Below are 16,249 nucleotides of genomic sequence, written 5' to 3'. Positions count from 1 at the left end.
CTCCAGCCTAAACAATCCCAGTTCCCTCAGCCACTCTTCATAAGACTTGTGCTCTCTAGACACTTCACCAGCTTCATTGCCCTTCTCTGGATGCAGTCCAGCACCTCAAGGACTCGTTTTGCCCCAGATCTACCTTTGTTGTGGCAGGCAGACAGAAGAGGGCCAGCAGAGCAGCTGCAGCAAGCCCATCCCTTGACCCCACATGCAGGGGACAAGCCAGGCCAATAGGGTGATCTTTTCCCTGTTGCACTCTTCCAACTGCCAGCAGTCTGTGGCTTGGGGACTTCCTGAGCCAGAGGTCATCTGCCCGCATTTCTGCTTCAGTCCCTCATGGACCGTCCTTCCAGAAATTTTCCTATTTGCCTTCTGAACACATTCATGCTTTTGGCATCCCAGGGCATCTGGCAGCAGCAACTCATACAGCATGAGTGGGAAATTCATGAAGGAACACTTTCTTCTGCTTGTTACAAAACTAAAAATCTCTTTGGACCACTCACTCACAGCTTGCTTCTGTAATGGGTGGGAGTGTATTTGTGAGCCAAACTCACCTCCTCCAAGCTACACCTGATTCTGCATGAAAGCAAGCATGCAGACAGTAATGGATTTACTGTCACAATTCCCCCTACACCCCTTAAAATCTTGGTACTGTCAGTCACTCTATGGCTCCTGATGCCCAGAAGATTGGCTTCATGAGACAGCTCCTGATGCCCAGCAGCAAGCACCACCCCTGCAGACCCTGCTTTGGGACCCCAGGGCACCCAAAAGCCCCTCTTCCCTCCCAGTTTACTCCTCCTTTTCCAGAGAAATAAGTACAAAAAATAAGCAATTCTAAACCCAGACTAGCTTTTAGGTTTTGGCATCCCAGAATTTGACTAGATATTAGGCAAACTGGAAAATGGCTGAATATTAAGCAAGCTGGAAAAGATGAAGAGGAGTTGGAGGCAGTGAAGCCTCAGGACATGGGAGGCTGCATGCAACTACAACATCATTAGGGATCAGTGATGGGGCAGGGGAAGGAAGCCTCACTGGGAGTGGCATGAAAAATAACAGGACACTGCCCTGCATATTAAAGCATATTCATGTTTGTGTTTACACATGATTTTTTTCCTAATTCCATGAGTTTGGATTTTTGCATGTCTGAACTCCAAAACAGCTAAAAGGGGTAAGGATTAAGGCAGGGGAGGAGGGAGGATGAGCCAAAAAAAAGGATATGGCTTCCCAAGTAAATCTCCCTCAATAACATGCTAGAAAAAAACTGCTGTAGTGCTTTTGAAGGTTGAAGGGTCCTCTCCACAGCCCTTGGACAGCACTTAAAATGTGATTCACATCATATTCATCAACTTGTGTATATTTTCGGGATTTGGGTTCATCTCCTGACCAGTCCCAGTTCTGGGAAAAGGCCCAATTTCTTCATATTTTAAAACATTTACAGAATGTAGGATGACACAGTGCCATACAGTAGGGATGGGATTGGAGCAAGTTGCACATGAAATGAAGCACATGAACTTGATTACACAATAAGCAGGGGAGCTGGAAACCACATGAGCTTTGTACTGGCCTGTAGGATGTGATTTTCTGCTCATTCATGAACACATGCACAGAAGAACACCTTGACAAAACAACCATGTTAAGATTACAGCTTGCATACAAGAAGCCTTAATGATTCTCTGATACACCACAGAGCCTGTGGCCACGTTCAAGGGGATAAAATTAGCACTGGAGTCTCCAAATAGCAGCTATGCTGGCATCATGGTGTTTGGATGTCGATGCTGACAGCAACCACAGAGAACAAGAACAGTGCTTAGAAAGTGCTGCCCTGGACCACAACTGCAGCCAGGCTGTCCATCAGATGATGCCAGGGAGAAGACCAGAAACTTTGTAAAAGTAGAGAGCAATTCTTTCCAAAACCCAGTTACTGAAGGTTGGTGGGTACCCTAAAACATGGAGATTTTATGTTCCCTTTAGGCACAGTCCTTATACAGTCCAGTTTTTTAGTAGTTGGGTGAGGGATGGGGTCTTTTTAAAAGGTCAGTCTCACTTTCATTAACCTGAACACAAGGCTGTCCAGGTGCTTCCTGAGTTGGGCCTTGAAGTTCTCCTTCCCAAGCTCCAGGGACAGCCCTGCCACTGAGGTGGTTATGCTCCAGCAGTCCCATAAGCAGACAAGCTTGAGCTGATATTAAGGGAAGGGAACCTGGCAAACTATTGTTTTATCTTAGACAGCTTGTCTCAAACCCTGGAGGAGATCCACTCCTACCAGGACAGAAAAGCTGTCTTGAGAGCAACCATGTGCAGCTGGACCAGATTTGGTATGTTTCACTGACTGCCCAACTCCAGGAAGCAATACATGAATGGACAAGGTCACCATCAAGGAAATCAATGAAGCATATTTGCCCTTGTGCTCATTAAGGTGCCACCAGAAGCAAAGGTCAATATAACTTGTAGGTGACTGCAAAGTGAAGGCACTCCAGAGCCTGCCACCTCTGCAGCTCCTGCTGTGGCAGTAGCAGTGCTTATGGAAAGAAATACCAGTGTGGTGGATAAGGGTCTTCAAAGTCAACTTCTGTAGTTACTCGTTTATTCATCCCAGTATTTACTTTGCTTGACTTCTTGCCGCCTCCCCCATTTTCTTTCTGCAGACTTTTCAACAAGTTTTGAATCAATGAACTATAATAAAGACAGCTGTTCTGACAGATTTCTTTTGATGCAGAGTGGAGATGTCTCTGCAACCACAGCAGGACACCAGCTCTACAGGACACATAATTACATCCCCACTGTCCCTCTTGCCCATCTCAGGACCGGTTTGTTCCCCTCTGACCCTGAAGCAAATACTAGTTTTGCAACTACCCGGGCCAAAGTCATGTCATTCCCTATCTCTTGGTATTCCCTACTCTTCTTAGACCAACCTCATGATGGCCCTGCTTTGCTGGACAACATGTTTCTCTGCCTTTGAGGCCCTCACCACAACACTGAACTTTAACTGGGGCTCAGGCCAGTTGAAAGCAAGGGCAAGGTCACTGTACTGCCACACAAGGAAGAAATCCTGGGTGAATTTTACCCTGCCTGCAAGAGTCCAGCAACACTACTCAGCTGGGAGCTCTCTCCCTGCAGCTGATCATTAATGGGCAGCAGTATCTTGTGCCCTGCTTACAGCATCTTTATTGAAAAGCAACATTTCCCAGCAGTGCTAGGGACCAGCAACACAAAGAGTGAAGGGGAGCCACAGTACCATGGTGCCTGTTTTCCTCTGCAATCACAGGTCTGTTATGATTGCTCAGTGGGATGGAAATGTGAAAGGTGATGGATATTTCCTGGCAGACCCAGTGTTGTCCCTTATGCCCCCTGAGGCACAGGACACCATGCCAAATCCCTGGTCACAGTCTTGCAGGTCCCGAAGCCTGAGTGTGGCTCGCTCCAAAGGGGTGCCCCCGCAGAGCTGCTCCCTCCAAACATGTAGAGATACAGCTCTGTTCTGGCCCCAGTCCCATCCTAAGCCTCCAGTGGAACAGGACTGTGGTGGGCTCTCAGTCCCTTCCCTGGCAGCTGTAATACTTTTCCCCTGTCTGGAGTCTCAATATATTCTTTTTAATAAAAATCTGTGTATCTGTGTATGCACACATTTATAACTCCATGGAGGCTTAGAAAAACAGTTTTGTACAAAAAAGAAGGTATAGATTATCCTCTATGAAGATGATATTTAACTAGACAAGAAAATTTAGTGGTTACACATTGAAAACTGAACAAGGCTATTACCTTATGAAGAACTATGAGTCTATCTCCCATGCACCCCTTTCCATGCTCTGGAGTTGCCACATGCCCATCCTTGTGAGTCCGGGGATAACCAATAAAATCCATATAGGCTACTGTATAGGCATATGGACTCACATGAACACCATAAGACATAAGGGCTAGTAAAAAAAAAAAAAGGTCTATGCAAATCTGTTGCAAGTTGTAACAAGACTGTAGGAGGTTGGTAGTCACCTCAGTTTCACAACAAAAGTAAATCTCTATTATATTATGCTGCCCTGTCATAAGACAAAATGACAAATTTAGACTTCATGGAGGCTTATAAAGTTTTGTTGGGATGGACCCCACCATCCCCAAGTTAAGATCTGTCCCCATGTTGAGGTCCACACAGCTGGTATGAAAATTTCCCAGCCTTAAAACATACTTATCTTATAATGTACAGAGAGGGAAGCAGCTATGCAGTGATAGGGACAATCCCCTCAGAAAACCCCAAACATTGTAAATAAAGGATAGGCAGACAAAAAAAGATACAAGACTTTTGAGAGAGTATTTATTCCAATTTGCCTTTCCATTCTAGTCCCCTAAAACAGACTGTCCAGAAAGAGTTATGCCTTCTTCAGTCATGTGCTACTTCTGATGTCTGGACGTGGAGATAGATTTTTTTTGCCTTTGGAGCACTTTGCCTGCAAGAATATCAAGACATGAGCAGCAAACCAGGAATGAAGGTGTTCAGAGAGCGCTTAACTTCAAGTACTTGCTCTGCCTCTTTCCCAAAGAAAGTGAGCATCTAATCCTCAAATCCTCTAGGTTTTCTCTGACTCCTCAGTAGATACTGGTGCTTCACTGACCACACAAGTAGCTGCTATCAAGTCTGCCCTTTTTCTGTTCCACAATTAGTTGGTTTTTTAAGCACAAATAACTTTTATAATAGTGTTGTAGCAGTTTTCAGACTAGTGCAGTTATTCACAGGCCAGTAAAGACCTATTCTTCTTGTTTTCAGATGCCTAGGTAGACAAGCGGTAAAGAGAGAGTCCAAAATCTCTCCAGCTAGAGTCTGGGAATTAACTAGCAACTTTTTGGAAGCATAGGAGGAAGCCAAGTAACCCCTGGGCTTCCCAAAGGAGCTACAGGCAGGGATTTTGCACAATTTCAAGTAAAAGTTGCTAAGAGTTCATCATTCTGACTCACCTGTGAAAGTTTTCAACATCTTCAACAGTCTCAGGCAAAACGCGTCCTTTAGTTTCAGGTAGAAGCAACACCAATCCACCCGCAATCAAACCAAGAACAGCTTCAAATCGAACAGATGCACAAAGAACTTGTTAGCATATACCAATTTCCAGTGTATACACCACTTTCTTACTGCCTGACACAAAGGACTTGCAAATGGCATTTTATTTTGTTCTTCATACAAGATGCACACATCAAGGCTCTATACTGTCATGCCGTATCTGGCTGTCATGTGGAGACAGCAATGAGCCAAGATCAGTTGTTATGCACTGAACTAGGGCATCTCAGACTGGACAGACAATCCTTCCTTTATAGAGGAAAGAACTCTCTCTAGTGTGAGAGTATGCCAAGAAACATAGACAGTTTTTCTGCTAATTCACATAAGATTAGAAAATACATACAGAATGTATTATCTCCAACACAATGTGATTAACTTCTCCACTGATCATTTCTTTTACTCACTCTGAACATGTTTGGAGTCTATATTTTAAATCTATCAAGCACTCTCCTAAATGTCCTGTCTGTTGAAAACTGCATCTTGCCATTCAAGACTTTTCTCTATAAATAGTGTGCTGATCTAAAGATTCAGAAAGGTCTTGCAGACCCTGACCTGAGAGTTCAGGTCACTAGTCTGCAAACACTCATCTTGCATTTATTTACCAACCTCTTTCCAAATAGCTGGAGAATAGCCAGTTAACAGACTGTCAGAAAAGCTGAAGTGTAACAGCCATGCTTGTACTCCATTAAATAGGCGATTATGTGAAATTCTAGGTTTTGGCTCCTGAACTGAAACAATATACCTCAGAGAAGAGCAGTAATAACTCATCAGATTTGAATCCATCAAATATTAATCTCATCAAAACATTTTTCAGCTCTTTGCCATCTGTCAAACCTGTATTCACCTCTAACTTCCTTTAAAATGCAAGGAACAATAATAAGGGCAAGGAGACATGAATGCATAAACAAGTTCCAGGTTCTTACAAACTAAAGGCTATAACTTGTATAGACTGGAAGGGGCTTCTGCTGAACTTGGAGCAACCGCCTCTGGGGCTTTTCTCTCTCTTTGAAACTTGGGTCCCACTGCTGCACCCCAGGAGTGGCCAGCAAGGAGGTAAGATGGAACTTACTGAAGACTATCAATGGCAGATCATGCCAGACTTCCACCAGTCTGTAGACAATGAATGGGACGATGACTCCACCAATATCACACAAGGATGAGCAGACCATCACCCCAAGGTTCCTGGTTCAACAGCAAAGAGATCACATTAGCAGTAGAGTACTGTAGATGGAAGGGGATGGATAACAACTCTGACCCTTGCACAGGACAAATCCAAGCACTACATGGGACTTCAGATCCCTCATCTAACTTGGTTGCCTCCACTTTTCCCTTTGTTTCAGTCACATGAGTTTTCACCTGCCTTAAAGTACATTTTTTTTCTTTATTAAGCTACCTTTTTAATGCATTTTAATTGTGATCTACCTACTTTATGTTCAGCAGTACTTGTGTAGTTCTGAAGTATTTGAGGATAACTTGATTTAACATAAGACGTAACATGCACATTGGCCTCAACTACTTGTTTCCAGGCCAAATGCCAATGGGGAGGAGGATGCACCTACCTGATGTATGTTGGATATAGTTCAGTGTTTACAAAGCAAACCATTTCAAAAGACATTGTGATTCCCATTCTCCCGATGCAAGCAGCAATCACTTTTAGCCAATGTATGTCTGCAGAGAAAATGTGTTTAACACATTTAAAATTATCCCAGCGATTTAGCAGGTGTCAATTAGTACACCAGTGTTATTTTAGGGGGACCTCCAATCCATGTCACTTGATGTTTCTAAGGGGCCTTGTTTTATCTGTGTGAATGAGGGAACAGGAACAGTCAGCACCCCATGAGCTGTGGCACAGGGACCATCCCAAAGCAGCACGGAGGACCCAGGTGCTTTGAGGCTTATTATTAGCAGGCCTACAAATCAACCTCATTTCATTTCTGCAGCATGAGAAGCACCACTAAAAGTCAAGGAGGCAGCACCCGATGATGGGCGTGGGTTTGCGAACCTTTGGGGCTGGACCTCAAGGAAAGGGAGAGGTGGGTGCTGTTCCCAAGGGGCAAAGCCAGGGCGGGAAGCCACCACCATATGGCCTCACCCTGGTGACTCACCCTCTGGGATCAGGGCTGTGACAAGGCAGGCAGCCCCAGCCACCAGGTTTGCAGCAGCCCAGGGGTAGCGCCGCCCGACACGGTCGATGGTGACAATGATGATGAAGGCAGCTGGGAATTCAACAAGTGCAGAATAGAGGAAATCCAGATACATGTTCCCAGCAGCTAGTCCCATGTGCATGATGAGCCCCTGGTAGAGGACGGAGCTTGTGAACCTAGACAGAGAAGAGCATCCCGCCTCTGTTAGTCAGTTGAAGAACAGAGGTCTGTGTCCTGCTGGAGCCCTCAAAAACAGAACTTCAAAAATAGCTCTCCAACGTTATCTTCTTACCAGTTGTACATCAAAATGAATGTGTTTTTTCTCATTTGTGGTGTCCTGACAAGGTCAATGAGTGAAGGACTCTGCTTTCCACCATCTTCCTCTTCAAATTTAATATCCTGTCGAAGAGCCAGTACAAAGTACAGTAAGTTTCTACTGGGAGGAACTCATCGAAGGGACTATCATGATGTTTACTTACATGTACTAGCAAACCCTCAGCTCACCTCAAAATGGGAAGGCATCTTCTGATTCTTTTTAGCTATATAACTGACAATTTTCATAGCTTTGTCATTTTTTCCTTGAGATATCAGCCACCTGGGAGACTCTGGGAGGCACCTACAACATGAGTGGATGCTATTATATACCAAAACATAAAGCCCACATAGTGCTCCCATGTATGGAGACTGGAGAGTGCACTTTGGTTGAATAGAGGCAGGTGGGTTTTTTGGTTGGTTGGTTGGTTTTTGTGTGTTCCTCCCCCCGTCCTCCACCACCTCAGGAAAAGTAGTATACCCCACTGCTGAAATGGGAAGAGGAGGGGTTGTGGTAGTGGCTTCAGTCAGAGATGAGCTTACTAAGAATAAATCAGGGAAGGGCTTTGAGCGAGAGTAGTGCTATCATTTTATTCAGCCTGTTCACCACAAACTGTCTCCTCTCAGGGAGCCATTTTCCAGTTGTGCCATCACAGGTTAAGAAGTAAACAAGCTGGAATTGGCTTACCAATTCACAAATATGGAAAAAGGAAGACAACAAATCTCTTTCTACTATTCCTAACTTCTCAACTCACCCAGACAATTTCTCAAATCCAAAGCACTCAAACTGAAAAATACCAATCAAAAAGAGAGGAGAGGATCCAAAATAAAGATGAACCCACGTGCCTTCTTTTTGGTTGGACCACAAAAAGCTACAACTTTTTTCCTTAAAAGAACATGTAAAAAAAAATCTGTTACAGTTATGTTAGCATTCAACAATCTCTCAATAACCATCTCTTCAGTGTAGGATCTGCTAAATTATGTCAAGGCATTTATTTTCCTTCATGAAATGCTTCATGAAGATAATATATGACATTAAACCACTCTCTCCCAGTGTTTTTCAAAGTGGTCTTTCTTTTAAACCGAAGTCAGGTTCCTATTTCCCTCTCCTTTTTGCTGCGTACCTCCTCTTTACACTAAGAGGTGTGCACAACCAAAAAGCAGTGCCAAATCTCCCTGAGTATCAAGCCTCAGGAAGCAGGAGAAGCTAGTTTTTGGGTCATGGGCAGAATTTTACCAGTAGTAGAGCAGGAAGAAGCAACTGGGCAGGGTGACAGTGAGCTGCAGCCACCGCCAGTGAGGGATGGCATAAGCGATGGCATCAAAGATCAGGAGTCCAATAGAGAAGGCCATCTGGTAGAGGATGCCCACCGTCCTCCGGTACTTTGGACCGACGACTTCTGTCACTGCAAACATGCACAGAGACAGGTGAATGACAGCTCAGCCATGACTGCTCAGTGCAGCAGTAACTTGCTCTGCAGGGGGGCTGGAAGACCAATGCTGTGTTAGTGCCCTGAAGAAACCGTTTTGGTCATCCTGGGCTTCCTGGAATAAAGCCTCCAGACAAAAATCCCCTGGTGCTCGCAGAGGAAGGTTTGCTTTACTGTCACCCTAACTCTCAGCAGAGGAGAAGACACTGCTCCTGCTCTTACACTGGCCTAAGGCATGCAGTACTGTCCTCTGTTGTAGAAATCTCTGAGTAAATCAAATATTCCTCAAAGTGCACAGATGGATTTTGTTACAAAACCTAACACCAACCTACATAATGTCTCCAACCTGATAACAAACCATCATATTTTGTTTTATAAGTGCAGCTTTTCAGCCCACATCTCACTCCAAGTATATAAGAAATGCTTGTACCACAGGATGGCACACAGCTTCCTGGTCAGGATGGCTTCACAACTCATCTGCACTTTGCAACTGCACATCACGGGGTAGACCCACAGGTTAAGTCTTGTTGATAGAGCTAGAAGTAACTATGCCAGCAGACAGGCACAAGCACACTCACAATTTTGCATCTGGTTTTGTGATTTCAGGAAAGCAAACCAATTAGAAAAAGAACAGAAAGCAGTTATTCAGCAACTGAAGGAACTGCTGTGTTTTGGAGCCATGGATTAGCTAATACTGCTTGGCCAAATGATGCACAAAGACATCTCCTCAGGCTTGGTAGGACTGAGCCAAAAGCAGCTGAAGGGTAGACAAGTGTCCCAGGAGAGCACAAGAAGGTTGCTCTGTCCTTGTACCCTTCCCTGGGCATTCAGTATTGGCCACCCTTAGGGAGAAGATACAAATTTAAAGGTGCTTTGGGGCCGATTCTAGGTGACTTCTCTCTCATGAGAGAGTTTCAAGAACCCAAAACTAACAACATGTGACTGAGGAAAAATACCAGGATAGGGCAAATCATTGTCCTGATAGAGATTTCAGGCTCTAAAATGGCATAAAGTTCCCCAGAAGAGGTGATGAAGATTTCATTTGTGCCAAGAAGATATTTAAGAGGCCAAGCAAGCATCTAGAATATGTACAGGATAGAATAATCATGTCTTGTCAGAAGATGGTCTGGACTGTGGGCTAGATATTTTTATTTATATCAGACATCTGGATAATTGCATTAGCAAGATGTCTCCACTAAAAGACTTAACATTTTAGAGTGTTATTTACATTTTCATCACCATCACAGTGAATTGGATCACTCAGAGCTACTCTGTAGAGCCACCTGACATCCTAATCCAGATAAGGCTCTACTGGGCAGCATTTAAGATATTTAATTTGCTGCTCCAGTGATTGTTTGGAATTGAGTTTTTTTGACAAGAGCCAGAACTCCACACCAGAGAAGCCCCAGGCAGCTCTACGATGCACCAGAAAGCTGAGCTGGCCCCAACCCTACTGTCACACAGCTGTGCTTCGCCACCAGACATGATCAGTGCAAGATGCTTGGAGAAGCACTAGCACAGCCTGGCTCCTCGCACTGCTCTGCAGTCCCCCAGGTTGGCCTCCACTCAGACAAGTGCACAGATACCCAAACAGCTTGTCTTTTTCTGAGCAAGTACATGCTGTTCTTCTGTTATTTTTAGGCTGTAAAGCCTCTGTTTGCCCTTTAATGCTCTTTGTGTCATAAAAATGCCTCCAATTTTCTCCACCCTCTGCCTGCTTCTTTAATGGCTCCTCTGTCAACACCCTGTCTGTGACTGGGCTGGAGTGGCTGCAGTCTGCCCTGGCACTGCCACCTTCCCCAGCCAATGCTCAAGGGGAGGGAGAGGAGCCCTGGGACTCAGATCTGTAAAGGGGAGCTGCACCATAGGGGAAAGCCTACCTTGAGGTAACAGCCCTAATATACCACTGCTTGCTTGAGGTTTGAAGGCTACCATCATTAGGGACAAGCAACAGTGTTTTAAAAAAAATTCCAAAAAGTCAAAGAGGGAGAAAACTCCTTGATAAAACACCATGGGAGGCATTTTTTAAATGCCTTTTGTTCATTGTTTTGTTTGGTTTTTTTTCTCTTCATCTTCTGCAGCCAGTCTCACTGCTGGGAAAAGGTCTGAACTCACCCAGGATGTAGCCTGCAGTCCAGCAGCCCTTGCTGACCAGTCCTTGCAAGAAGCGGAGGATGACTATCCACAGATAAGTGGGCACGAAGACCAGAAGGATTCCACAGACAACGTTTGCAAGAATTGTATTTAAGAGGCAAAATTTACGGCCAAACCTGGATTGGAAGATAATACAAATAAAGCAAAACACTAGTTGTGAAAACATTGGCTTTTTAAAGTAGTAAGAGTTTTGTACATTTTTGGAAAAAAATCCAAGTTTACTATACAAAGGATAGATGCATACTGACTTATTCTTAGCCCATTATTCATCTGCTTTTCAACTCCTAGAAAAAAAATACTGTGCCAAATGCTCTGCAATTCCACAAAGGCTATCAGGCTTCTCAGAGTAAGAAAAGTTTCCCGAGTTAAAGAGCAGCTATAGTCCCATATTTACATATATTTGGGCTGTGACTGTTATGTCTGAATTTCGGAACAGGCAGCTTAGTAATTAGGTTTTTATAATGTAGTGAAACATAAGTATGGATTAATATTATGAGTCTGATATCTCTGCATGCACCAGAGTAACAGATTTATATACCCCAATCTTAATCCCCCAAAATTTTATATTTATAGATCTTGCTGTGAGTGGGCTGCATTTCACAGCTGGATCAGCTCAGACCCTGCTGTACTAACAGTCTCGGCAGCAGGGGAACAAGGGGGAAAAAGGGCTTTCAAATACCAGCATTTGTTTCTTTTTAACTCTGGTTAACTGGGCAAGGGCAGCTGTTTCTGCTGGCTCTGAACAGGGGTGCCAAAGATGCCAGGACAGAGGGATTTCTGAACTGGCACTCCTGCTTATCTACCTGGCAATCTCTGTGGCTACTATTTCAAAGTTTCTCCAGAGGAAGCAAAGTGTTTCCAGGCTCCAAACCAGCATTTCCTGTCTTTGGTTAACACCCTCAGGCTCTGGTGTGGCACAGTGGAGAGTTTTGGGCCCACAGTCCTAAAATAGCCCTCATGGGCTCTGTGGGACTCGCAAATCACCAGGTATGACCTAAGAGACAGAGTACTCCCTCCTAATACTGTGACTGAACATCCAGGTGGTTGCCCTTATTTTGAAAAAGAGCAGAGATAATACCAGTTGCACAACTTTTCTCTGCCTTTACCTAAGCTCAGCTGCTGAACACTGATAAGGGAGGTCAGAGGGTTTTACTGTCAGCCCACACATACCTGTCTGCTATGTAGCCAATGTTTATAGAGCCAATAAAAAATCCAGCATTCACAGAAGACTGAAAGAGGTCCAGCTTCCAGGAGTCTTCACACACGAGGTTAAACTAAAAGAGCAACCACAGTTAAAGCAAAAGAGTGAAATGAGGAGCTGGCTCACATCCACAAGGCTCCTTCTAATCAGTTAAAGATTTAAACTTATTTCTGGGTCAATGCCTGTTTTATCAGCACCCAGAAACCCTACTGGCTTAATTAAGTGTCCAAGAGTAAAAACAGGATGAAGCCCTTGAGCAGTTTCCTGGTATTTCCCATTCATGTCTCTTCTCTTGTTACTGGAAAGAACATACATAGCTGACCTGTCAAGATCAGGACTCTAATTTATGTTAGGCCTTGATGATGAAATCATCATGGATCTGATGACCATCCTGAGCTTTTCAAACATCTTTTTTTGTGGCTGATGGTGAACATGTCTAAGCAGTTCTGGTCGCCTCATACCCTCACATGCCACAGTAGTCCCTGGAGACCTCTCAGGACTAAGGGGGATGCCTTCACTAAAGGTATCCTAGATGCTTGCAGAAACCTGCCTCATCTCGCTTCCCATGGACCACCAGCTCCCCAAAGGAGGGTGGGAGGAGATATTTGCATCTGCATCTTCTCTCTGTTCTGGCTTTTTGCTCAACTAAATTGTCCTACAGCCTAACATGTCTGGAGACCAGGTATTTTGTATCCAGGGCCAAGCTTTATACCACATGGGTACGCACATATATTTGCCATCTGGCCTTAGTTCTCTTATCTTACTTAAGCAGATATACATAAAAGCTACTGGAGAATAAGTTATTTCAATAAGCTGTCCTAAACATGACTGAGAATCCCTTCCCATCCTACTGGTAGCTAGGTTTATCTAAAGCTATGCATCTTTAATCAACATAAAACAAGATATTCCTCCTGATGCTCTGTGGGGCTTCCCACGAGGACATTCTTCCATGTGTAAATTTTTCCTTCAAGCAAAGTTACATGCTTTACTTTGTGCTATCCTTTGCCTTGCTTAGCTGCCAGAGCAAGGGAGAACATAACAGAGTCTGAGAGCCTTCACAGAAACAGTCACATCCAGAAGCAAAACACATTGCCAAAATGCACAGAGGCATATGACATTTCTGGTTATCCTGTGGAAGAAGTGGCCCGTGGGCCTGGCCGTGCTCCACCTTCAGAAGAAAAGGAAAGATGACTGATGTGAGAGTGTGATTGCACAAATCCACACAGATTTCAAGTTTTCAGCTTCCCACAATCTCAAGAGATCATGGTAGGGGCATCTGGACCACAGCATCTGCTCAAGCCTTTTGCAGGAGATGCGCCCACTGCTCTGCTGCTTTGTAGAAGTCCTGGGTCACCCTCCATTTGAGGTGTCTCACTTCCTCACTTTAATATCACACAGTCCATACTTTGCTGAAAGAAGTACACTTACAACACACCACCTAAAATTTAGCTCCAACCTCTTACAAAACTATAAATGCTGAAGCTGCTAGAGCACAGAATTTACCTGCTCCAGTGTTTGTGTTAGACATATGGGGGAAAGAATCCTGACTTTCACCATCTCTAAAAATTTGGTGGAACTTTCTATGACAAAATCAAGTTTGTCACCCCAGATACTGATTTGTTTTTAAAGTTAAGGCACCTAAAACCCTAAAGTACCCTAAGTAGCTTAAATACCATTTTCAGTTTAATCACGTCTTCTGAGAACACATAAGATTTTCTGCAATTTATTCCTGAATTAAGCTGTTTAATTGTAGGAGGTGATCACCTTTTCCCCCACCCGTAGTCACTCAATCATATTTGAAACAAACTTTAAAAGATTTTCTTCATTAAAAAAAAGGAGTCAAGACCTTCACATCTGGGCACAGATCCCAGGAAGATTGGGAGGACTGTGCAATGTGCCCACTCAGGGATCAGATGGTTTTGTTTGCAGCACTGCGAGCTGCTGCTTCCTCACAGGCACTGTTTACACACCTCCACCAACTGGACCTCTCATGTGATGGGAGTTTCATTCAGAACTGGACTTTATCTACCTAGGGATTTATTTGCTGAAATATGCTTTGCTCCCCAGCTGGAGATATAAGCCTCCTGAGCAGCCAAGGCAATGCTTCACAGCAAGGACAGGGGGAAAGACAACTTGCAAAGCGCTGTGTGCAAGTTTGCAGCAAGAGGATCCCCTTGTTCAGGTTAGCAGGCGCCATTTTAACACAGCCTAGGCTACACCAACCCTCTCCCATGTCCCTCAGCTCGCCATTAACTGAGGGGGCACGGGAAGGGGGGTATTTGTTTGTACCTCGGTCACGAGAGAGGTCCCTGGGGTGTCATAGACCCAGCCGTCCAGGCAGGGACCAAGGGGGACGGCGCTCCGGTTGCCCACGAGGCTGCCGAGGGGGTCAGTGCAGCTGATGCCCGTCGTGTTCCAGTCCACCTCATACCTCCTGCAGCGGCTGCTGAAACCAGCCCCATGGCCACCCCACTCGGGAACCGTGTAATTCAGCTGCTCCTCCAGGCTCCAGCCACACCGCTGGCTCAGCTCAGCCACGCCAGGACTGAAGCAGCGATGCTCGGGGATGAACCCAAAGAAGACAACTCCCACATACACCGGGGTGAAGGCAGCAGAAAGCAAACACAAGACAAAGAAGGTTTGCTTCTGGAACCTGTCAAATTCTCCAACATTCTCCAAAATGTCATCTAGTGTTGGCATTTTGGCATCAAAACCACCCCAAAAACCTCATCTAGGTCTTCTCTGAAGCACTGATATATTTAGTTGGCAGCAAAGCTATTTAAGTAACAAAGACATTTGACCAAAAGTCAAGACTAACTCCATAAATTATTAAACTACATGTTGCAAGCTTTATTTTTTAGGTTTCAGTTCAAATCAGACCTTTATTCACCCAGGGATAATTTGCATTTAACCCCTAATCAGAGCACATATGTTCCTTTTCTCCAGAAGAGCCGCTAACAGCCACAGCACTTTAGGGGTTTTTTTTATTACCCAAATCAGCTCCTCAAAGAAGACACATTTTAAGGAACAAGTGTAGATGGAAAATTCCACCAACATGCAAAGAAATGAAAAGTTTAGTGTAGCAGTTGCTGGGCACTACATATGAACAAGGCTCATCAGTCGGGTTCTATAAAGAATAGGTAAGTACACTGTGAAACAGAAGTGTCTCTGCATTGAGTCATATAATGGTAAAGGAACAGCTTTGCCACACACTCCAGTATCATGTATGTCTCACCCCTGCAGCCACCCTCACTTTCCACACTCCTCTATTTCCAAGGGAAACCTCTCCCACCTAGGTCAGGGGACACAGTTTTCACCTGACCATATTTTTGCAGTGATACAAAAGTTAAAAGCATTCACTAAGGAATTATGCACTGGGAATAACTTTGGGAAGCCATAATATAAAATACATACAGCCAAAGCAACTATTTCTTACAGTAGAAGACCTGTAAGGCCTTAGGTAGAATCCATTGTGGAGCACACCCAAAAAAATCCAGTTATATCAGGCTCCAATGATACTTAATGCTGTCTATGGATAGACACTTGCTACTCCAACACATTTTGCTGACAACAGCTGCTTCCATCAGGAAGAAAGATGACATTTAAAAGATGGACTACTCCGTAGATCGCTCTATAGAGAGATCTGGACAGGCGGGAGCGATGGGCTAAGGCCAACTGTAGGAGTTTCAATAAGGCCAAATGCCGGGTGCTGCACTTGGGCCACAACAACCCCCACCAGCGCTACAGGCTTGGGGAGGAGTGGCTGGAGAGCTGCCAGTCAGAGAGGGACCTGGGGGTGTTGATTGACAGCCGGCTGAACATGAGCCAGCAGTGTGCCCAGGTGGCCAAGAAGGCCAATGGTATCCTGGCTTGTATCAGCAATAGCGTGGCCAGCAGGGACAGAGAAGTGATCTTACCCCTGTACTCAGCACTGGTGAGGCGTGTTCAGTTTTGGGCCCCTCACTACAAAAAGGAC

General features: G+C 44.7%; 1 protein-coding gene across 1 annotated transcript; it reads right to left on the bottom strand.

Moving 5' to 3' along the window:
- Positions 1–4,275: 4,275 nt before the first annotated feature.
- LOC141941000 (solute carrier family 22 member 2-like) lies at positions 4,276–16,022 on the bottom strand. The gene is made up of 11 exons (XM_074862967.1): positions 14,563–16,022; positions 12,243–12,346; positions 11,034–11,188; positions 8,726–8,894; positions 7,681–7,792; positions 7,469–7,575; positions 7,138–7,352; positions 6,592–6,700; positions 6,102–6,214; positions 4,936–5,035; positions 4,276–4,430 (listed from the first exon to the last, which is right to left on the bottom strand). The coding sequence occupies exons 1-11, from the start codon at positions 14,971–14,973 to the stop codon at positions 4,364–4,366; spliced, it is 1,662 nt and encodes a 553-aa protein (XP_074719068.1). The 5' UTR covers positions 14,974–16,022; the 3' UTR covers positions 4,276–4,363.
- Positions 16,023–16,249: the final 227 nt, after the last annotated feature.

This window comes from Strix uralensis, chromosome 3 (assembly GCF_047716275.1).
Source record: "Strix uralensis isolate ZFMK-TIS-50842 chromosome 3, bStrUra1, whole genome shotgun sequence".
In the NCBI taxonomy this organism is placed as follows: Eukaryota; Metazoa; Chordata; class Aves; order Strigiformes; family Strigidae; genus Strix; species Strix uralensis.
The sequence above is the reverse complement of the archived record's forward strand: the minus strand, read 5'-3'. Positions and strand labels throughout refer to the sequence as shown.